This window comes from Gadus chalcogrammus, chromosome 15, assembly GCF_026213295.1.
Source record: "Gadus chalcogrammus isolate NIFS_2021 chromosome 15, NIFS_Gcha_1.0, whole genome shotgun sequence".
NCBI classification, from domain to species: Eukaryota; Metazoa; Chordata; class Actinopteri; order Gadiformes; family Gadidae; genus Gadus; species Gadus chalcogrammus.
Window position 1 is genome coordinate 28,392,932 of NC_079426.1, and position 25,330 is coordinate 28,418,261.

General features: G+C 40.4%; 1 protein-coding gene across 1 annotated transcript; it reads right to left on the bottom strand.

The window, feature by feature from the left end:
• Window positions 1-927: 927 nt before the first annotated feature.
• LOC130404386 (B-cadherin-like) lies at window positions 928-22,863 on the bottom strand. Its single transcript, XM_056609089.1, has 18 exons — window positions 22,383-22,863; window positions 21,647-21,758; window positions 8,112-8,200; window positions 7,818-8,033; window positions 7,538-7,663; window positions 7,248-7,391; window positions 7,014-7,164; window positions 6,446-6,618; window positions 6,208-6,336; window positions 5,332-5,517; window positions 4,958-5,202; window positions 4,650-4,792; window positions 4,455-4,546; window positions 4,165-4,297; window positions 3,713-3,934; window positions 2,342-2,472; window positions 2,043-2,195; window positions 928-1,705 (listed from the first exon to the last, which is right to left on the bottom strand). The coding sequence occupies exons 1-18, from the start codon at window positions 22,431-22,433 to the stop codon at window positions 1,493-1,495; spliced, it is 2,709 nt and encodes a 902-aa protein (XP_056465064.1). The 5' UTR covers window positions 22,434-22,863; the 3' UTR covers window positions 928-1,492.
• Window positions 22,864-25,330: the final 2,467 nt, after the last annotated feature.

The following is a 25,330-nucleotide window of genomic DNA, read 5'->3' on the forward strand; positions in this document are numbered from 1 at the left end:
ATCTCTCCCAAGTGGCCAAATTGGACTGGCCACACTCACACTGGCAGATTTGAGCACGGTTAGGTGTGAAAATGGTCACGGCCACGGCCAGATGGCCTAGTGTGTTTGCACCCTAAGCTGAAAAGCTGCTCCCGACCAGGTTTGGTTGCGAGCATAAGTCACCATGGTGATACAGAAACGCTTAAAGAGATCGACTTTCGTGGTACAGCTAACCCAGGCTTTCAGCTCAACATACCTCGCTAACCCTCTAATCGAGCTTCGTAGTACAGGCCCCCGGTGGGGTAATTTTTCCATTTTGTAAACATTGACGCGTACTCGCATAATCTAGTTCATTCCACCATCTGTCGTTATTACCGGTTATTGAGACGGTGATCATGTAGCCACTTAGCCGTTGACGTCCGTCCAGCAGACTTAGATTATAGTCCCATTCTGCTTGACACCCATATTACTGCTCGCAGCTATTTTTCATTTTAGAGCAGTTGGGGACACTTGGGAGGACAGCTGAGCTGCATCAGCATCATGAGATCTAATCACAGCCGTCAGACTTTTTTGGCAAACCACGTTTGTTATATGTGCCCATAAATATGACCCGTCTAATCTCTAAAACATTTGTTAGGATACACTGATTATCAGTCCACATCAAGATTCAGCCGCAAAGCTTCTCGTCAAGCAGCTGCAGCAAACGTGGGTACAATGGAGATCAAGATTACATCTAAAGATTTGAAGGAAGTGAGTGGTGAACGGCACAAATGCCTTTTGGAACCCAGCATCTGTGTGCAACAATCAATACAGGCGGCCATTTCGGACACTGCCATTTCGGACACTGCATAAATGTCCTTCAACAATTCCACACCTCTTAAAAAATGCTGAAACTGCCCAAAGCTCTACAAAACATGATAGTAGAAAGCTAAACAATTGACCAAGAATGCAAGACTACACAAAACCACATCCATCAGGTAAGACACAGAAGTTTTATGCAAAGACATTCTCAGATTAGCATAATATTTTTTTATTTCGGCTCGATTACACCAACAAACCTTGCAAGTAAATTTATTCAAAACATTCCCCGTAATATCCCCTTTACTTTAGTCATCCTATCTACCTAGTGGAAATACATCCTAGGAAAATAAGGAAAATATAAAACTCAAAATTCTATTTGCAATTTAAAAAAGCTTTAAAAAAAAAAAGGTTCTTACAGAACATCAATGATGTCATTACTTAAAAAATGAAAAAAGTACAAGCTACGATATAAAATGTTAAAGCCAACTTAAGAGAAAAATATTAAATCAGTGCCAGCAAATAAGAATTGAAAAGAAAACACAGGATAGATCAACAGTGTATCAAAAGGTGCAGAATTATCTAGTTCATAGCTCAGATATAATTATGTACACCATTCTTTGTGATAGGTTGCCCTTCCATATACTTAAAAAAAAATCTTGATTTTTTTTTGTATTTGCTTTGTCCAACAAGACCAGCCAAGCCTGTGAGGAATTTACAGCATATCATCCTCTCCTCCTCCGTACATGTCTGCTAGCTTCTTAAAGCGAGGACCCCATTCCCCGAGGCAGTCGTAGTCCTGGTCCCCACTGCTTGAGGAGTTGAGGGACGACAGGGAGCCAGCATCAGAACCTTTACCCTCGTCATCGAATACAAGGAGGGAGTCATAGGGGGGCGCCAGCGGGTCGTTGTCTGCTGCCGTCAGGTTCTGAAGAGGGCATACAATATAGTGGGGGCCATTGCATTATTACATTCATACAGAGAGATCACCATTTGCTTGACAAATAGAACAGTAGCATACAGTGGAGTTAAACTTTTTTTCCCCATTCACTATGACCAGCTATAAGCTTGATATGACAAGTTAGCTAGAAGCATAGGAAAGGCCAGATTTGGGTGTGGACATTTTCTGTGAAACTCAAGTAAATTACACCAACCGATGCATTAAGTAACTTGCTTTGATGCAAGACCTCAGTGATTTTATAAAGCATTGTATTTGAAGAATCAACATGAAATGAAATGACACTTAATATCACAAATTGACTCACATCATCAATAAATTTTCCAATGTCTTCAGGATTGGCAGGCCGAGGTCGATACTCGTGCTTCATGTCAGGCATGAAGCATGGCATGACGTCATTCCGGAAGACCTCAGGGCGGTTGTCCAGACCACGATGGAGCACACTCAGATCATAATAATCCTGAAAGAAAAAAATAGAAGTCAAACCACAGCAGGTAAACTTATATAAAAAATGCAACAGAAGTAAAAACAGCCATCCTAAACAACAATTACATCATCACATTTAAACAAATTTCTTTATCAATTGATCCAATATCGGGACCGTACCTGGTCGTCCTCTCCCCCCCCTTCTTCATCATAGTAGTAAATGTTGTCCCTGATGTCCTCATTTGGTAGTAAAGGCTCCTTTTGCTCTCCACCTCTGCGTCTAATGAATACTAGCAGCAGCAATACCAGCACTGCAGAGATAAAACAGTCTTATTAGATCAGATGGGCAAGTTGCTGAATTAACTTTTCAATCAGTAATAGCATCACAGTGCCATCATCATTATTCAGCAAAGGATGCGTCTCAACATGGATAGCTATACATTAATATAACTAAGCCCGGTCCACAGTATTACATCATTGTAAAAATTCAGAACATTTAACCAATGTTGGTGCCAGAGCTGAAAAGGAAATTGCCATGAGAGCCAGCAAGTTATATTGTGGTCCAAAAGTGCAGTCCCCTCCTCACCCTTGAAGCTTCCAGAAAGTTACTTAACCCATTTAAGGATTTTTTTGAGGGCTGGCCTCATGGTGAATCAGTTGACCAAACTGAAGTACCCCGATGACTTCATGTTTATTAATATAATTGGAGTCCAAATAGACCAAAAAAAAAATCAGGCCATAATAGGAAATGCGTATTTAGCTTTTGGCTGTTTTGTTTTAAAGGGTAATTCCGGTGTAAAATGGTTTTGGGATATATTTTGTATGATAACAAGTTGAAGCGTTCGTTTTGGAGCACAAATAACAAATAAAGGCTTTCTTCAGTTGGCTGTTTTTAGCCGATTCCATCAAAACACTATAAACTTGGAACGATGGGGCCACTCGTTATCGTAAAAACTAAATCGCTATTTTTAACTACTTAAAGGCTAAAAGTAGCCCGACACTTCTTTGGTAGTAAAATAAGGGTCTTAACATATAAAGTGAGGCATTGAGAACTTTGTAAGTGTACAGATTGTTTATTAAAAAGGACATTTTATACACACAATACCATCAGTAGATCACCCGTCGACGCCATTTCTCAATGCCTCGTTTTATATGTTAAGACCCTTATTATACTACCAAAGAAGGGTCGGGCAACTTTTAGCCTTTTAAGTGGTTAAAAATAGCGATTTAGTTTTTACCATAACCAGTGCCCCCATCGTTCCAAGTTGATAGCGTTTTGATCGAGTCGGCTAAAAACAGCCATCTGAAGAAATTGTCTACATACAGTATTCTATTTTATGCTTCAAAACAAACGTTTCAGCTCGTTATCATACAAAACATATCCCAAATCCATTTTAGACTGGAATTTCCCTTTAAGGGGGTGTCAGCAAGTTAAAATGTTGTCGTCTTTACACAAAATAAATGTAAAAAAAAAAAGAGCTAAAGAATAGCCAATAATCACGAGTTAAAGAAACGTTTTGTGACAATGTCTTATTTTATAAACAAACTTACATAGCAGCAGCAGAACAGCTCCCAATATTCCTAGGATGACCGGCAGACCAATGGCTCCCTCACGGATCCCACCTTTGCAGGTCACCTCATTTCCTGTACAGTCGCAAACTGTGGCCATGACAATGTTGTCTTGCTCTAGACCATGGTTATCTGCCACTCTCAGGACTACATTGTAGTCTCCCTTGGGAAGGTCCCTGATTAATGTCAGGATTATCCCTGTCCCTAGATTAAAGAAAGAGGGAAGGATGAGAAAAATAAGTCTAGACACCATCATTTTAATGATTTTTAAGCTGTGAACAGGGTCTGTCCCATAAATATAATGGATTATGTTCAAATGTCAAGAGCTACTTCACGTATCCATTAATCATGGTAGATTAAGAGTTCACTATAATACCCCATACCATTACAATTATTTCAACATTTATGTCCCTGTAAAAAGTAGAAGTACAAACTTGTGCCATCCATCGTAGCAGTCCAGTTATTGTTGGACATGCCCACTAGTGATACAGTGTAGGGTGCAGCAAAGTCTGGCCCATCGGCGTCTGTCACAGAGAGCAGCTGAGGGGCAGAATCCTTATTGCAAACCTGAAGGTAGAGAAAACATGTGCTTAATAACACACACACACACACACACACACACACACACACACACACACACACACACACACACACACACACACACACACACACACACACACACACACACACACACACACACACACACACACACACACACACACACCTTAATGATGCGCTCATTGATTGAAGGGATGTTGTCGTTAACATCTTCCAGTTCAATTTCCAGGGTTCCTGTTCCAGTGGCTGGAGAAACATCTGAAAAAGAAAAAGAAATGAAATGCATCATAAACCCTAAAATTAAATTGTACTTTGCACCAATATTTCCTAATCATCATGAATCTTTAAAATTCCTACATACCATCATCATATGCCATTATCAGGGCAGTGTATTTGCCGTCTTGAACGTATTGGCTCTCTCTGTCCATGCCATTTTTCACTTTAATCAAACCCGTGTCCGGGTTCACACTGAGCCATCGCGCTGGGTCTTTCATAATCTTGTACCTGGATATACAGAGTGAAAAGTGACATGCAAATGCTTCATGATCTTATACCTGGATATACAGAGTGAAAAGTGACATCCAAATGCTTCATGATCCAATAAAAAAAAAAAGTGGTTGTTTGAGAAGTGGCAAGTAATCATTAAATAAACTAAAGATTTTAACTTACGAGACTTTCTGACTGCGTTCAGTGTCAGGGTCGGTTGCGGTGTACGTGACAATTTCACTGGCAACTGCAAGATCTTCCTTCCTCTTCACAACCTGAATGGGTGGGCTAAACACAGGAGCCTCATTCACATCTCCTACAGAAACCACCACCGTGGCAGTGGCTGTCGGAAGGCGGATGGCAAAGGGAATTTCGTTTTCAACGGTCACAAGCAGGGTGTAGGTCTTGGTCATCTCATAGTCCAGACCCTAAATAGAGGTTTTGATTAGTTGATTCAAATGAAGAGATTTGTATCAAATATTGGTACATTTTAACGTATTTGGTAGTATCGTGTACAGAACATTTTTCTTAAACCACTACTCAAAATTCAACCCCACCTTCACAGTTGTAATGATTCCTTCTTGCTTGCCGGTTCCGGTTTCCACGGCGAATTGGCCATTCTTATCTCCAGCAACAATTTTAAACTTTGCATTCCAGGCCGGAGAATTAAGCTCGTCCCCATCCGTTACAGACATCCTCACAACCTGCGCTCCCACTTTGTTTTCTGGTACACTGGCATTATACTGTGCATTATTGAACAGAAAGAACGATAAAGGAAAATAAAATGTAACCATATAAACCATTAAATAATGATGCAATTCAATTTTGCCCAATATGTGGATTGGAACTCAATGGATAGCCTGGAATTGTCCAGTTTTCTTAATCATCTTAGGGGTTAATTTGGGTTTGGGTCCGTCATTTTGGACCCATGAAGATCTGTACTGGGGGTTTGTGCGGACTGCTAAACCTGAACAGGGATCGCGTCTATGAACAACACTTTAACGCCATTGTTTCTGCGTTTAGGGTTTCAGTTAACACCACTATAAATGGACCAGGGATTGTCCCAGTCCACAACTCCCCCTAATTTCTGAACAATCAGGGCATTTTCTATGATCCCCCTCAATCCCCCTTTTTCAGGAAAACCCCTGAATACTAGACATTCACATTACAAAGTCAATAAGCCTATTAGCCATGTGCTTTATCTTGGAGGGCACTAGGCAATGACAATTTACCATAACTCTCAGAATTGGATCAAATGGTTTCCTCAAGCAAGACTTAAAGCAGTTAAGCCTTGATTAAGTCTCACAAGAGGCGAGTTGAAGTCAAGTCAGAGTCTCCAAGCGGTTTGATACTGACACGTCACGAGCCGAAAATCAATAAAAGAAATGGGTCTGGTTCTATGAAGAATGAAAGGTCTTCACACATGTACTTGCCTGAGGCATCTCAAAGGCCGGGGCGTTGTCGTTACTATCAGTAACTGTGAGGTGAACCTGCCCTTTAACAGTCAGGCCTACTCCTTTCATGTCTGCAGCTTCTACTTCCAGAATGTACTTTGGGTATTTCTGCAGAAAAATATAGAGATTGAAGTCCATTTTTAAATAAAATAATTGTGCATATGGAAACCTTTCTGCTTAAAATGACTGCCGTGGATAAATGAATACAAATCCGTACCTCTCTGTCGAGCCCTTGCTGCTTGACTCTGATGACTCCACTAACAGGGTTTATGTCAAACAAATTAGCATTGGGCAACTTTGGTTCCTGGCTCAGAATTTTATAGTAGACTAAAGAATTATCATTATTTGGGTCGTCCAGATCGTCGGCTTTGATTGTAATCACTTCAAAGTCTGCAAGGGATAGACCGAAAGAATGGATTTACAAAAACATGAAGCGCTCCAGTTGTAGTAGGTGGTCACATCTAGAAAACAATGTAGATGTAGAGTAGAGCTGCAACGATAAGTCGATTAATCGATAAAAATCTACTATGAAGAGAAGCGTGTGTTGCAGAGATGGGCACAAAATATAAGCTTTCAATCATAAGCTGCAGTATTGATTTAAAATTCAAGTGCATTCATTCACTCTCCGTCTGTGTGTCAATGTTTGCATTAACCGATGTAAGTCGCTTTGGATAAAAGCGTCTGCTAAATGCACTAATTGTAATTAAGTCATCGGCAGGTTAATCTCAAATTGCAAGTCGACACATTCTATAGAAATGGTTTTGATTTCCTCTGTGTGGCATTACCTTTTGCTGAAGCCTCTGCAACTTCTCCAACATAGGGGTCTTGGGTGAAGACTGGTTTGTTGTCATTGGCGTCGAGGACATTTACAATGATGAGCATGGCTGCCTCAGCCGCAGCATTCATCATGCCCGCTACATCGGCACTAGCGTTGAACTGCATAGATAAATATTGATTATTTTACATGCAAGGGTCGTGCATATTGACAAATTTTAATTTGGCCAGCAGGTTTTCCCTACTGTGTAATTGTTTCTCCTCTCCCGGTCTAGGGGCTGGGTCACAAAAAGCTGGCCGCTGTTTCTGTCGATAGTGAAGAGGCCGTATATTCCATCACCCGTTATCTTGTACTCCATTTTTGACTCTCTATCTTTATCAGAACGAATCTAAAAGGAAGATAATACATGGAAAACATTTTTACCCTGGTAAGACTGAATAGTAATTCAATACCTTTCACTTGGGATTTTGATAACGTTAAGTTATGAATCTTCACATGTAGTTCAAGTTAAAAAATAGCCTAACGTCATCTTACCTGAGCCACTAGTTTGGGGTAGGGCCCCCTATCATTCTCCAGAATGTTAAGAGGAGGGATAACCCAAGCTCTCTTCCGCCTCCTAGAAAACTTAAGAAGGTGCAAAACTGGCAGGTTTTGAATAACCTAAAAGGGGTTAAAGGATTCATGTTGAATTTAAAATAGGAGGGATGGAATTGCAAAAAAAATAAAATAATTTATGTTGAGAAATTGGCATCGCAAACAATGATATACATCTCAGAAAATTAACTGTTTTTTATGACTGGGACCACAAAGATACCTCTGTCTTATTGGAAGGATCCACATTTGCACTCTTTTGCAGTTCCTTTCCTGGATGCTGATGTGCCTGAATTTTCATGGGGTGACTTCCAGGGTGATTATGGCCATTGCCATGGAGTTGCACCCTGATTATTGTACTAAATTTTTGCCCCTTAGAATTCAGGGAAGAGATGAGGAAGGCCCTTTTTCTTCCATGCATGGTAGTTTCTCTCGTCACCTTCACAAAATACCACAATACACATTACTTCCAAAACTAGGACAGAGGCTATAATTATACATCTAAAAACACACTTACCATTAATGTTCCGTCCTGCTCGACATGGAAATGGCGGTCGCTGCTGCCGAATTTGAATCTTTTATGGGCCATGCAGTCCTCAAAACCAACTGAAATGTCAGCACAATAGAAGTTAACCTTTATACACTGCGTCTGAATAAATTCTGAGTCAAAACACAAGAAATAGGAGCAATGGTGAGAAATTAGCACCGAACCAAACGCTGGTCTCTTTTTACTACTACTCTTCACCACAAACAATGTAAGGCACATTCTTTAGATCAGATGTCATAGGCAGGGTGAAAGTGAGCTAGTAATAGTTTGCATTGCTCAAGTGAACAGCTATCTAACTTCCCAGAGCAGTGAGAGACAAGGGATGATGAATTTTGAATTCCTACGTACTTTTTTGGTTCCTACTGACTGTACAAAATTTCGACTGAAGAATGTATCGCGGCTGTAACTGGGCACCCGGTGTTGTACGATCCAAGCCTTTTTCATTTCAGAGATCGCAACAAAAAGGCTCTGGCCTTGGCGGAGGTGTCACGCCTGGTTGGTTGGTCTGGTGTGTGAGTTATTGAAACGTTTGAGATTATTGTAAAATAGGCGCGATACATGCCTGCTAACCGAGATCCTAGCATAGTAATCTTCCTTGCTCTGAATGGGACGATATTGTTTTCAAATTACGAAAATACATACGTTGTGCAAAGGAATAATACGTTGTGCAAAGGAATAATGCACGCATAATAATGCAATAATAATGCATGGAACAAACGTGTCACTTCAATGCAGTTTAATAGAGGATAGACATCTGACAAATGACCATTTAGCAGATGCTTTTATCCAAAGCGACTTATCCAAAGTGAAACAATATATCACTGTCAGTGACAGTGATAATGACAGCAGTGTTTTCTGTTGTGTGTTCAATAGTTAATGAGTGCAACATCCATAGTGATTTTTATACAAAGTGATAAGCGGGAGTATTTATAGAAAATATTTGCGATCTAGAACGTTCGTATTTAAGAGGGAATCATTTTAATTTGCTCTCCATACCACCAATCTAACCAACCAATCGCGTGTATTCATGCTTTAAACAAAACACGTTTTTGAAATCGTCACATACACAAACTAATCGATAAGACGAGGGATAAATGACAAGGGATATATCTCTTGTCTTTTATCCCTCTATTCCCACCATTACCCACTATTCACGGAGCTTGAGGTGAATCATTTTTAATTAAATAGTCTAGATAGATAGCCTAGTAAAGTCTTTATTAATACCAAACGACACAAATTGTCAGGAATTCATTTAGGTGATTCGGCTCACTCAGGACAGTAGCCTACAAGACCACATAGAACAAGGGAGACAAGTCTGACTGGACATACACAAAATACATCACATTAAAACTAGACACGCGTTGATAGATGGAGACAGATTGGCCTAGATAGATAAATATGTTTCATTATTTCCCTTGCGGAGCCAGCCAGTCCTTATATGCAAATTAGCCATGTGCGCCAATGTCAATTTGTTTGACGAATGAGTGCAGATCATGATTTGCAGATGCAGATCAGCGGAACATATTTTAACTAGCCTACTACAGCACGCAACGTTTTTTTGTTTTCTTACATTTTTTTCTAATATATATATATATATATATATATATATATATATATATATATATATATATATATATATATATATATATGAGGGGAATCACTGCCCTACTTGCTGTCGAAGCACTTTATCCAACAAGCAAAATCGTCTCTGCAATATGGCCAAAGTGTATGGGAGTTCACTCTTTCATATGGCTGTCTGTACTAAAAGCATAAGGCTCCTTTAAAGGTCCCATGACATGAAAATCTCACTTTATGAGGTTTTCTAACATAAATATGAGTTACCCTAGCCTGCCTATGGTCCCCCAGTGGCTAAAACTTGCGTTTGGTGTAAAACGAGCACTAGCTGTTCTGCTCGCCTTTGAAAAAACGGAGGCTCAAGTGCGCTGATTTGGAATGTCTGTGTATAGGACGTCATCAAGCATCTAAGCTCCTCCCCTTACTTTGCCTTGCCCGCCCAGAGACGTTGGCCCACCAATGAGACTCGACCGTGTGAGCGCCACATGCGTGTGTGTGAATACACACACTGTAACACAAGTGTTTCTTGTTGGCTCTTTGACATGTCTTGTATTTCCACAACGAGACTGTTGTGGGGGTTATCTGAGCCATGGTTGAGAAGGAATTGGGGGAAAGGAACTTTGGCTTTGACTCGCTGAAGTACATGAACTGGGACATGCCGCCGGTTGCCGCGAGGCACCATCGCCCGGCAGCGGGCAGCGGGCAGCAGGCAGCGTGCGGTTCAGTCGACTTCAGGTTGATGTGAAAGTGGAAGAACCAGAGACGTTGCAGAACCCGACAAAATCGTTTGTGATTCATAATATCGTCTGGAGGCGCACACATCTTTTGGCCGTGATAATATGTATTATATGATATAGATATCTATGTATTTAGATATAGAGCTCCAGGACTGTAACGCAAGTGTTGTACACTTCCTTGTTATTTGGATAACCGTTCTGCTTTTGGTGTTATGGCGCATAACACGTCGGACTCTCGTCTCTGGTACTTCTACAACGAGACTCGTATTGGGGGTTATCTCAGCCACGGTTGAGAATGAATTGGGGGGAAGGAACTTTGGCTTTGACTCCCTCAAGAAAATGAACCACGACATGGAGGAGAAAGGGATTGTTTGCGACGAATGTCTCCCGCTTGAGCCCCGCTAAGGGACCACCGCCGGAGGCAGTGGTGCCTAAGCGCTGCCCGACAACGATCCCTTTCTCCTCCTTGTCGCGGTTCAGTCTACTTCACATTGATGTGGATGTTGAAGAACCAGGAACGTCGGAGAACCCAACGCGGTCGTTTGAGATTCATAATATCGGCTCACACAGCTTTTGGCCGTGATAATATATATTATATGATATAGATATCTATGTAGGCTATATGATAATATTTAGATACAGAGCTCCAGGACTCCTGTGTGTTCTAGAATATTTACAGAACACGGCTAAAGGCTGTGTGCGCCTCGCCATTGCGATACATCCACTGTAAACAGAGCGCATGGTACCGTGACTGTGGCCCTGAGCAGCTGCAAGCTGCTCAGGGCCACACCCCCACCCTCCTCCTTGACCCGCCTCGCTCCTCCTCATTTACATTATAGCTACAGACACCAAAACAGTGCATTTGGGGGAAGCTCAATGTGCGACTGGCTCGGAGTGGCTATAACTCTGCACCACGGCTGAATTTCGGGAACGTCTTTGAATACTGTGTTAGTTTCCCACTAATACCTATATTAAAGAATACATAAAATAGCATGTCATGGGACCTTAAAATTGAAATGGATGTCATGAGCGACAAAAGCGAACAGAAATATTCACAGCGATACTTTATGAGCGACCAAAGCGTCTTTGCAGCGCAATTCGCTTTTGGTGTGAACTCACAGTTATAGTGGTTCCGTGTAGTGGGAAAAACTGAATTGGCCACAGCTTTAAGGTCGTGTAACACAGCAACCGAGCTAAAATACCCATTTCCCGAGGGTTTTTCTAAGCACCAGTAGCCTTACCAAAGTTGGCCTTCAAAAGTTGGCCTTCTATTTTAACGTCACAGCGTTACTTTAAAGAGGTTCATTTATAATAAATGCTACATCTGGCCTGGATGAATGAAGTGTTTAATGCACAAGTAGGAAAAGTCCATTGCACACTAGGTGAAAAGCAACTCAACGCAATGACTAAGAATCGTATAACAAGAAATGTAAATTAAAGATGGTTGTGTGTTGGGAGATATTTTATTAGTAATTAATGTTTCTTAGCGTTCTAGCCGAAAATTGCTAGTGTGAGCCCGCCAAACTGTGAGAAAAATCAGCCAAACATGGTAACCTGTAAAATCTATGGATTTTACAGGTTACCATGCACCAATTTTAACTCTATGGGCTCTATGACCGGTCCGCGCCCCCGACATTTAAGCGGCGGGCTCCAGCGCGGCTTTTTTATTTATTTAATTTATATATATATATATATATATATATATATATATATATATATATATATATATATATATATATATATATATATATATATATATATATATATACACACACACACACACACACACATTCAATTTAGCTGCTGCGGCTTATACTCCGGTGCGCCTTATCGTGCGGAAAATACGGTAAATCGATTCATCAGACAACGATAAGATATTTGCCGATATCAAAAGTCTGCCGTGATACGATTTCGATTTGATTCAGGAGCATGCGATTGATATGAGACGATATCATATGCCCATTCAACACAACCTCTTACATTCCCATCAACTCACATCAACTTAATTTTAATTTCTTCATTTTATTTCTTTGCTCTTATTTATATATTTAAAACAAAAATAATACATTTTTAATACAAATAATAAAGTGCCACATTGCATTTAAGTGCAAAAGGTCTTTTTATGGCTTAAATTAATGAGCCTGTAATGAGCTTTCATTTTGAACAGATCATTCCAGCCTATCCGTGTGGGTAGTTCCTTCTAAATACAAAACATCCCTTGGAATCATCTTGGCTGTTAAAATAAGCCGTTTGTGTTGCCAGATTGGGCAACTTTTCCCACCCAATTTGGCTCCTTATAATCGTTAGACTGGAAAAACTGGAAATCTGGCAACACAAACCGAAACTAGACATCTTCGCGCTCACATGTGCTTGCTGTTTGCATCGTTTTACTGATGAACGATACAAGCGGCTAGGTGCACTTGCGCAGAAAAAGTTTCACAAACACCCGCGCAAGGAGATTGTCAAAATAAAAGCGTATAATTCAGCGATATGCATCGATGTTTGGGCGTTGCATCGATGCAGTTGGATCTAGGGCTGCAACTAACGATTATTTTAATAATCGATTAATCTGTCGATTATTTTTTCGATTAATCGGATAGAAAAAAATATAGAATTATTGGAATTGCCGCATCTTTATTCAAAAACTAAACATTACTTCAAATTCACAGTGCAGACTGAAGTGTAAAAACACCAGGTTATTGCTCCAACGTCCTGGAACTATTAAAAGTAATATTAAATAATAAAAAGATTAAAACATAACTGGGATAACAAAAAAAAACATACAATGTATGATATACTTTTATATGTATATAAGGGATGTCCATGGTTAACCGGTCAAACCTATTGATACCATTTTCGAGACTCCTTGAAATAGAACTTGTAATATTGCTTTAATTGCTGATAAGATGATGATAGTTCAAGATAGAATTATGACCTGTTTAATGTCCTATCTTTACTATCTATTTTATATTACTGGGAAAACCAGTTTTCAACAAAATCTCAATTATTATTTATTTTTTTCTGCTGCATTTGAACGCATCAATCATATTACTGAGCCGTCCTGAACACATCACATTTGACACTGTTTGTGACCATTGGTCAGTTTTTTTTTTAAGCTAACTGATCTATATCCTGCCGATTTTAACATGGATTTAAAAACTGCATTACTATTTTTAACTGACGGGACTTTCTACATCGTCCGGTTTGTGTGATTACTACCGCGGCTTTGAATGACTGTTGATGCACGCGGTGCCGACTCCGAGCCCGTCTGCAGCAGCAGCAGCTGACAGAGTTTTCGGTTGGACTAGACGGATACTGAGTTGAAGGAGTTTTCTTAACCAAAAGACAGTGAAGGTACAACACTTTTATGTAGGCCTACAGTCCAGTTTTAAGATATGACCAAAATACAAGCTGTGGTCGCTCACACTAAGTGAGTGCACCCTAATAGGGTGCACTCACACTAGGCCATCTGGCCGTGGCCGTTATCACACCTAACCGTGCTCAAATCTGCCAGTGCGAGTGTGGCCAGTCTGGCCAGGCCAGGCCAATTTGGCCGCTACGGTACAGATGCTAATGAGCCGACACGCGCACACGCACGGCTACGCAAACTGAGCTGGATGACGTATAGTCCATGCGACGACCACGGACATAATAAAGGCGACGAGCCTTCATTCCCATTAAACAGTAAACATCACGTCAAGCGGTTCAACTGTTGGTGTGCTCTCTGTGTTGTTGTCCATTGTTGTTAAAACTCTTTATTATGGTACATGCAGCGGACGCTTGGTGATGACGTGTTACGACGTGATGACGTATGTACAAGAGCCTACCGTGGCCAGGCCACAGTTGCGACGGCCAACGGCCACGGCCAGATTGCCTAGTGTGAGTGCAGGCCAGAGAGCAATGGGGCCATTTGAGCACGGTTAGGTGTGAAAACGGCCACGGCCAGATGGCCTAGCTCGCTGTGGGCGTGCATGAACCGTGAACCAACCTGTCGGCGGCTGCTGTAAACAGTGCGGCGCCTATGAGTAACTTATTAATCGCTCGACACAACGAATCAACGACCAAATTCGTTGCCAACGCATTTAGTAATAGATTTTTAACGATTCGTTGTTGCAGCCCTAGTTGGATCGTTCACCAATCAATCGATGTATGGATCATTACACCCCTACCCTCCAGCCTTTCACTTTGCATTGAAAGCCTGCGCTCACGGGACAAGGGATTTTAAGGCTCGAGGTGATCACCACACGTGTAACCGAACAGACCCACCAAACGCATGGCAACACCCCAACTCTCTAATGGTAACCCGAAAAAAAACAAAAACACGGGTCCGTATGGTGCGCCTCTACACTGATCGTCCATCGCATGGACGAATGTGTGCCGCATGTGAGGCTCATTTGTATAAAGTAAAGTCCAACATTTTTAACTCCCTCAACACGCCCACGCCAGCCGTCCAAGACTCCCAGTCCCCACGCAAGCTTGCGTCCAGCGCTAGGTGAATGGGAGGCAACGGCTACACTTGATGCAGGACAAAAATATATAACAATTCCTTTATGTAGCACAATTTCTGGCCTGTATCCGAATACAGATAATATTTAAAGTCACAACAAGTAAACGTGAATAACATTTCTTGCTATTCTCCCCGTGTCTTGTAGGCTGAAATCACCAGACCAATAGTCTGAACCTCTGGGTTCATTTATGATTCATAAATCAACATGCAAAGACCAAAGGGCTTCTGGACGCAATTGGATGGACCTACAACCAATCAGAGCAAGGGAAATGTGTGACACATCAATGTTAAAGGGGTAGTTCGGAATTTTGGACATAGGGCCTGATTCCCAAGTGAGCATTGGTATTCTATATCACTGGAGAAAGTTTAACACATTTCATTCATTCCTTCTAGTTGCAGAGTTCGCTCGTGCTAGGCTAGCGCACGGCAACGGGCAATGCTAGCCTGCTATTAAAAACACAGTCTTACCCACTCCACAGTACACCCGAGGTAAATCGATTATAACGCCAGACTATAGATTTAAATGTCTGTGTTGATAGAATAATGTTAGAAATAAAACTAACCTTGCATCGCATGATTCATCGAGGGACTACTTTCTCAGCAGAAGCAGAATTTTACTATGCGCTGGTTAGGTTTGTAACCGAATCACGACAGAAGAACGTAAACAGAGAAGCGTGGGACAGAAGCGCAATTGAACGACTAGGCAACATGGTGGTTCAGTGTGCTTTTAGAAATTGTAGAAATAAACGCTACAGATGGGCACCACACAAAGTTTCCACCAATTTCCAGTGCGAGATCCAGAAAGGACTCAACTGTGGCTTGTTGCTGCTGGCTTGGACATCAAAACACCGGCTCGTACATGTACGGTTCGTTGGATACAAAAAATTCCTCATAATCGTCTTCAAAAGCAGATGCATCGCTAACTTCTCCAAACGTGTCCATATCTTGTTAATTGAATACGCTAATAGAATTCCTTCGTTCACTGTACTCTGCGTTTGTAGCAATGACAGCGGCAGGTAAAAAAAACTAGAGCCGGTAACCTAGGTATCAGTCCGCCGCTGCCGTAGCCTACTACCAGGAATATAACACTGCTGCTGAGACCCAGCAATTCCCTCAAAATGCAATGCAATGCAAGGTTGGTTTTATTTCTAACATTATTCTATAAACAGATATTCAAATTTATAGTCTGTCGTTATAATTGATTTACCTCGGGTGTACTGTGGAGTGGGTAACACTGTTTTTAATAGCAGGCTAGCATTGCCCGTTGACGTGCGCTAGCCTAGCACGAGCGAACTCTGCAACTAGAAGGACTGAATGAAATGTGTTGAAAACTGTCTCCAGTGATATAGAATACCAATGCTCACTTGGCAATCAGGCCCTATGTCCAAAATTCCGAACTACCCCTTTAACCATCTTGGTAGTTTATGAAAGTGCTCCACTTTACAGTCATGGAATCACCCATATTACTAACCCATTAATAATAATTTTCAGAGAACGAAAGTTTAAACTTAAATTCAAACATTACAAATGTTGTTCCGGAGTTATGCATTGACTCCAGCCACCAATACAGCATTTTATAGTAGAGATAGTAATAGCAACGATATAGGAGCTGCATTTGGCGCATCATTGCTCCAGATCACATATGGAAGAACTTTTAAATCCTTAGCAATTAGCAGGAAGAGGACACTCAAAGTTAAAGCCTCATTAGGAAGTGAAATAATTCATATGTTTCTCAAAGTACTTACACAACACCCTATAACTTAGACACTCAAAAAATATATTTTTTGTTAAACAGGTTAATATCCTCAAAAAATAAAAAAAAGTCTCCATGACATTGATTTATTAAAGAATGATAACCCACTTATGATCCCACTCATCCAAAAACTCCTACCTGCTGCTTCTACACTATTTTTCCACTAGATTTTAAAAATGAAACTACATTATAATTTAACCCTAAATACACAGGATATTTTGGTGAAAGGACATAGCATAAGCTCATCTTCATTAGGCTATATAGGTGTAGCGTTTTTCAGTGAGATTGTTGTCATAAAATGCTGTATGTCTTAAAATAGCCATAAATTGACTGTCAATTAATTCCTCAAGACCAGCTTTTACCCTGCCATTAGATGCTTAGTCAGGAACAAGCCCGAATAACTGATTCAATTAAAATAAAGGGTTATATCATTATACTTTGGGAAAAAATATTTTCACTAAATGCTCTTTATGAACATACCAGAAAACCTACAGGTTAGTTTCACACATAAAAGTAAATCACACTGCAAACTACTTCAAATGTATACTTAACCAGCATATGACCATTATATACAAAATCAACTAAGAAAAATTAACTTTGACATTGAAGGAACACACTACTAGGATTACTATCTTTTAGTTTCCTTCAGTAGGCCTACCTTGTAAAAGCATATGCCAGTTCTGGATCTCATCATTTCACTTAGCTGTTGACTAAGGAGGCAGAATCCTGGAATGAACTTTTTTTGTTGTTGAATATGGTGTGGTCCCGTTTTGACTGATTTCCGACTGACAATGCCTGGGTCAGGCCAATCACAAAGGTTCATCTAACATGTGGGAAGTTCAACTTTATGCCGGTAAAGAGGAGCGTCTAGGGGAGCACAAGAATTTTGATAAACCACCAAGATGACTGCTATTGATGACGCTAGGGCCCGACCGATTCATCGGCCTGCCGATCTAATCGGCTGATTATAGCCTTTTTGAAAATAATCAACATCTGCCAAAAATACGTCGATTTTTTTTTTCTTTTTTAAATTATTATTATATTTTTTTTTAGAAAGGTTATCCTACAAAGTGCGCTCCTACTCGCCTTGCTAACTAACAACTTTAGCTGGAATAAAAAATAGGAGATTGAATTTTACCGTACAACATGAAAGCACGCTCGCTCAAGGCAGCTGCGCGCTCACCTCACCAATGTACACATGACGCGTTGTTTGAGCATGTTGTGCCTGTTTTTCTTTAGGTCCCAGGCCATGTTAATTTGTTATACTGTAGACTAACGGTGAGACCATACTGCTCAGCGCGCACGTGTTAGTCACTGCTCACGAGCGTAGCACATTGGGAGTTATTTATTTATTTTACATTACACTCATTTTTTACTGTAAATGTATTCTAAAACACTCAAAGGTTCTGCATTCAATTCACATATTCGTCAAGTGTTTAAAGTATATGTAAGGTATCAAAAACTACGTTTTATATTCTTTTCTCTGTTTTGTTTTTAATCGGCCGATTAAATCTTAATCGTAATTTTTCTCTGAAAATAATCGCCATCGGCACTCAAAAATCAATATCGGTCGGGCCCTAGATGACGCACGTCCCATTGCTCTGATGATCGTAGGTCTATCGTGACCAGAGGCATTTGTGTGTGCCTTATTTAATGCCTCATTGAGATTGAAAACGAACCGAGAGGTTCCAGACAGACGGACACAAATAGGAAACCGTAGCCTTGTGCTATATAGCCATTGACGCCTCCTTTCTGTTGGTCAGTATTTACTTAAAGGCTTAGACTAGATGACCAACAATGGCTTGTTTTGGAGGCCTCTGGCGTCTGTTTCCGTGTGAGAGGAGTTACAGGTCCAACAGGTTTCTACAGATCTTCTTAATGGATCAACAACTTATTGTAAACTTAAGTGAAAAAGTAAACAATTTGTTCCTCCCTATACCCCTAGAGATAATTTAACAGCAAAGATTCAATTGGTTTATTAGAACCACTTGGCTACAAAAGTTGACATTCACAATCAAACTATTTTTCAATTTAGGGTGGTTTTCAGGGTTGGTAGTAGTCTTAAAGTAGTCTTAAAAAATAGAAAATAATACTATAGCAGTGTGTACAAAGAAGCTTATGACAAAATGTACACACAAGGAACAGCAGATGCAAATCAATAATGTTGCCAGCAACCATTAGTTATTCATGTTTCTGGAGGAACATCAATACTGATACATGAACAATTTAAAATTCCATTAGTGACCATGCATTGTACCATTCTAGTGTTTGAGGAAACCGGTGCTGTGGTGGCGAGCCGAGTGTGTTCCCGTTACATTAAGATACATAGAACAACATGTAACAGATGCATTGCAACGTTGACATTAGGGATGGGCCGATGGTCGTCTATCGATGATAGATGGTTTCCATCGCGATCGTCTCAAGTTGCAAATGAAAAGGTGATTTTTTTTCTCTTTGTAATTGTTTTTTATTGCCAGAAAAACAGCGCTGTGGTGTGCCGTGTTGGCTAATTACAGCTTAAAAAGCTCCGCAAATTGTAATTGAAGCTAACTGGCACAGGTGGAAACACACTCTGTAGAGCTGACCTCACGTATTCACTCACCGAGAGGAGAGGGGAGGGGCTCGAAACCTACCGGTCTGCTCGCACGGCGAAATGACATCACACTCCGCTGCATGTCACCCAGAAAAACTGATGGTCGCTCATCTATGTGTGTGTGTTTATGTGCGTCTGTGCGCGTGTTAAGACAATGGTGGAGCCATTGCGTGTGTGTCTAAGCCGCGTTAACATGAACTGTTCTGATCTGATTAGATTACTAAACAGAATGGATCCATTACTATCATGCAATCCGAATGTACTGTATAGATGGCATTTACAAAAGTGGTAAGCATACGTCCGCATGTCTCGCGTACAACAGTAATGTTGGTCTGGACTTATATGATATGCAAGGGATACAATATATTATACATTATCCCGCTTATTACACGGCTCCTTGCCAAAATGAAACAATATCTTCACACGGTGGGTCTTTTTACAATTACCATTCGTAGTGTTGATCAGCAGAGAAGTAGCAACCGGACATGCTAGGGTTCTCTTGGCAACCGGACATGCTAGGGTTGATAAGTTACCGGGACATGGAATTCTATTCCGATCAGAGAATTGTATTCCGATTGAGGCGTATATATGATCATTTTTTATTCTGATTGAGCTGAGCTGTTCTTCCACTTCTAATTGGATCAAAAGTGTCCATAAACGCGGCTATGTGGCGGATCTATTGCGCGCGTGTGTGTGTGTGTGTGTGTGTGTGTGTGTGTGTGTGTGTGTGTGTGCACATGAATGTCCTCACGCTCTGGCGTCAAAGAAAATCAATGAGAGCAACTGAAAACTATGCCGTAAGAAACTAAAACTGTGATTCTGAAAAAGTATTAAAGCTATCGAAATTTCGCTTAGATATTATTGAAGATACAAGTGTGTAGATTTGATCATTGGTTTGAAAAATGAATTGGTTACAATGTGTTGAACTGTCAGAGGTTGACCAGATGGCTTCAATGAAAGCAACTGAAAGTAGTAGAAAGGAGTAGTTGCATCCTGCGTTACATGAAACGGTGATATTGATGACCCCCTGATAATAGTTAAGAAAAAAGGAGAAAATAAACAGCAATTTTATAATGTAATAAATCAGCTTTAAAAAAAGTGAATGAGCGTAGTTAGCTGCATCCGTCGTTCCATGAAACGGGGATATTGACGACCACGACCACCCCTCCCCCCCAGGTATCACTATTGAGACACACCGACTGTCATCATTAAAGCACCTCCGGCACCGACGTAGCGAAACTTAAATCAGCGGAGGCTCACGCTGGTCCACGGTGAAGACCATCCTTTAAATTTTTCAATGTGATAAATCAGCGACCCAACCCCCCCCCCCGCCACCCACAATCGGCGATCGCTAGGGAGCGCATCGGACGATGGAAACTTGTAGACGATCGGCCAACCTTAGTTGACATGCTTTAATGAAACACCCATTTGCTTCTTTTTACACCGAGGTCCTTTCCTCGTCTACTGTAAATTTATTTCAATTATAACGTTATTTTATTATTTTTCTGCATTGTATTGGAGAATTCACCAATTAATCGAAATGAGTGTAATTGTGTTCACAAGACAAGTTTAAAGTATCAGGATACTTGTCTATAAAATATATTGGTATATTTTGGTATCTAATTTAAAAATCAAATTAGGAGGCATTGCTCATCCCTGATATGAGAGCATCAAACCAAGCCTGGAGGTTGGTGGGTGTTCTTCCAGGTCATAAAAAAATAAATGATCCCATCTGCCATCTTTATGTTTTTCCAAACAATTAGCACATTGTAATCGTATTTTTTGTCATAATGTACAATTAGTATACTGTACAAAAGAAATACTGTGACAAAGGCAACTTCAATACTCATTCAGTCTCATCATAATATTTTGATTCTCAGAGTTGTTGAACAGGGGCGTAGCCAGGACAGAGGGGGGGGGGGGCACTTGATTGTCAATGGAGGGGGGGGGGGGGGGGGGGCTATTTTAAGTGCAATATTTATTCGTAATGTCAAAATATAACACTTTAAATAAGAATAATGAGTCAAATTTAGACGAAACTAATAGCGCAAATATTTCAGCTTCCGTCCTTTGAAGCTTCTGTCCTGAGGATTTGTTATTTTTAATTTTTTATTTAGACTGGCCACCCATTTGGCTACGCCCCTGTTGTTGAGCCATAAAACTAGCAATACACCACTCCCCTGTCTTTAGCTAAGTGCACTACATTAGTCGTATGGAATTATTTCCAACTAAAGTATACTAGTTGAACTGGGTCTATATTTTAGGTAGGCCCCGGCCCAGCTACATACGTTTGCCGTATGTACTCAAGAATCATGACGGCATATAGAAAACCATTGTTACCTTTTCCAAGGACATGTCCGCTATGAAGATGTCTTCTGTCTACTTGGAAAAGGTTCGAATCCTTCTTGAAGCCAGGCACACATTTTTGCTTTTCAGGAGTTGATGCCCAAGCCTGTAGAAGAAAAGACGCACACGTTCAGGGGAATAAGTTATAGTGGAACATATCTCTGATGGTTTGAGGAGAGATCATTGTAGCCCAGGATGGTCCAGGAGGCACACGATATTTCAACATGTAGCCTGTGTAATGTTTTTCAACATTTATGTTGGCTTACGTGTTTCAACATGTATGTATAGTGTTTCAAATGTAATTTAATGTAGGCCTATGTATGTAATGTACTTCAATATGTATGCAATGTAGGCTCATAGGCCTGTACGGACGTGATGAGGTTTATTTGGTTCCCAATGTTTTCACATATTCCACTGAAATGTCGATTAAGCTGAGATATAAAACTAGTTACACTACAATACATGACTAGTTAAACTAGTATACTAGAATACACGACTACATTCGTTTGTAACGCAGATTCGCACTCCAAAAAACCGAAATAACAAAAAGGTCTGCGAGCAATATGGAAAATGTAATACGTCTAGGCTATAGGCCGAGGCTTTATTATTTTAATGTTTATAAATTTAAAACTTAACTGGACAGCGTCAAATGTAAAAGTACGAAGTAGGGCGTAGGCCGCACAGAGGAATGGCGACGCGGAGCTCACGCAAAAGTCAGAGGAAATCTCACCTGGACGAAGACGAGGAGAAGTCCAACTCCAAGCCACAAAACCAGGCCCATTGGTCTTAAAATATCCTGTGTTCAGAATTCAACTGAATTCAATCGAACTAAATCAATCCGTCGAGGAGGCTGCTCTTTGTTAGTTTAGTTTCCTTGTGCTCGTAGCAGACGGTAGTATTTCGCCGACCGAAGCAGCAGGACAAGTTGTTGAGCAGGTATGATCGGAAAGTGACGTCACGTCCACAGGTGCGCAGATGCCGCCCCTTCACGTCCGCCCTCCAAATATGGGCAACCGCAGGCTGGCCGTCGCACGAAACCAGAACAGTCTGCTATAGTGCAAACACTGAAAGAAATAAAAATAATTTGCAAAACCCTAGTGGGTATTTCGAATCCAGTTTGTACGTGCTATCTGATCAACTAGAGTAGAGTCGGCGTCTAGTGTTAATAATAAGTCCATAATAAGCACACTGCCTCAACGTCGGCTGGGTTGTGCAACTTCCCTATCGAGAGCTCCTTTCTGGAAGTGCTTGAATCAATAGTCTCGGTCTCTCTCTCCCCCACACGCACGCACGCACACACAAAATCCGTTGTGAGTCAGTTTGCTGTTACATTTTAACTTTTAACTTGCTGTTAACGGTGGCTTACGAATAGGCCTACATATATTTTTCTATAGGCTATTTAGCACTATCCCATAGGTAGCTCAAAGACGTGTTGACTTCTGGTAAATAGGCCTATTAGAAGGACAGTTTCTCTTTTGTTTATTCATTTTGATCTTATCGTCTTTCTGCGTTTCTCATTGATCACAAGGCACACCAGTCGAGTCATATCCTGCATTGTCACTGCTTTCATCATCAATAAAAACAACGAACGTTTCACAGCCACTTTAAAAAAAAAACTTAAACATATGTTGAAATAGGCAGGCCTATATAGTAAGTGAATAATATTAAAAGTGCATATTTGGTTAGCTTATTCGGTTAAAGGTGGTAAGGTTTCCAATAATGCTAGACTGGTTAAATTAAGGTGTTAGAAATGGTTGCATTAAGACTATTGTGGATAGAAGAGACACGCTGCATTACCATTAAACGTTTACAGAAAGCTATGACATTGGCGACCGATTTCAGATAGTAATAGGCCATAAATACTATCAAAAACATGCAATAACATGGGACCATTTCAAGAAACCATTTGTATCGACTCCCTACCTAAAATCGCATTCAAGCAGAACATTTATTTATAGAGCATAATCTATGAAAAGTATTGTTAAGATGAACAGTCATCTGTCTCTGTCCTCGTACAAAAAGATCGGCAACTGATTTTTCTACAATAGTTTAATTGTAGAAAAAAATCTGCCATAGCCGAATCTCGGTCCCATTTCAAAAGTTTGGTCATTATATGTTTCAAATTGTCTTTCTGAAGTGTCCGCACTGGGACAGAGGGACAAGTCGAATCCAAGGTCCCGAGGTTTCGGGACCTCGCTGTGGATCTGTTTCAAGGGGGCTTCCCCTGAGAAACATATACGACCCGACTCATCGACCGCATTATGACGTCACAGCGCTGGCTGGAGAGACCATGGACATAAAAAGAGACCAAACAGGGCAACCATTATCCAACTCTGTCATCTTGCTGTGTTGTTGTATGGAAGCATATATGTAGCAAAATTCAAAATGGCAATACAATTTGAAATTTGCAATTCAATATGTCATTACATTATGCAATTGACAATTCATTATGCAATTTTAGAAAGTAATTTGTAAATACGTTATTCAAAGTGTATTTTAATATGCAAAGTGACAATGCAATCCTCAATTAAATTTGCAAAAGTTATAACAATAAAAATAGAATAACATTTTGTCAAATTCTTTGAGTTCCTTTATTCAAATTGAAAAGCTATAGCGTCCCCGTGATTGCAATCCACTTCGCCACGCTCCGTGTGTTGCGATATTCAAATGTCATTTCAATCCGCAAAACGAACGCTTTGCAAAAGATTTGGCAAAACGGAATCCAAAACGTTTTCCAAAAAGTCAATATGCAAAGTGACAAACGTATCAGCCAATCAGCGTATGGGCGGGAATTACGTCACTTCCTATTGCCTCCAAGGGTATCTCCACGGTGGGTCTCTGTTTACCACACTGGCGTCAAAACGTACCAGTGAGGATAGTCGTCTATCCTATCTCCCAGAAAACGCCCTCTATCAACTGCATCTGTGTCTTCAACACGATTGTTCTCCACATCATCGGCCAAACTTCGGAGCGTATCAATAATCTCCTCCATTGGTGACCATTGACCTGACACATACAAAGTTTTTTTTAAAATACATTATTGTATTTTAAAATTATTGACAATTAGCAAAACAACAACAGCCAGGGGGTACATAAATGGCAGACATACAAAATACAGACACAAAAAATACAAAATGCAGCATTAAATTAAATATAAATATTATAAAGAGCACACACACTAAGTGTTTTAATATCTGTCCCATTCCTATTGCCTGGTTTCATTCTCAAACACAACAAAAAGCGGTTTCTGATTCGAGTATTTACATTTATGAATATGCCATTAAGCTAATAAAATAAAAAGGTTTATAATAAAACATTGGTTTGCTTGACTAGAGGTGTAATTGAAGAAAGCAAACAACACATGTTCAATATAACAAACAATACATGTTCAATACAACAAACAATTCATGTTCAATACAAAAACAATACATGTTCAATCAATACAAGACATACACGAACGTGTACAAGGAAATTACGAGCAAGTGACGTAGTTCCCGCCCAGACGCTGATTGGCTTATACGTTTGCCACTTTGCATATTGACTTTTTGGAAAACGTTTTGGATTCCGTTTTGCCAAATCTTTTGCAAAGCATTCATTTTGTGGATTGAAATGTCATTTGAATATCGCAACACACGGAGCGTGGCGAAGTGGATTGCAATCACGGGGACGCTATAGCTT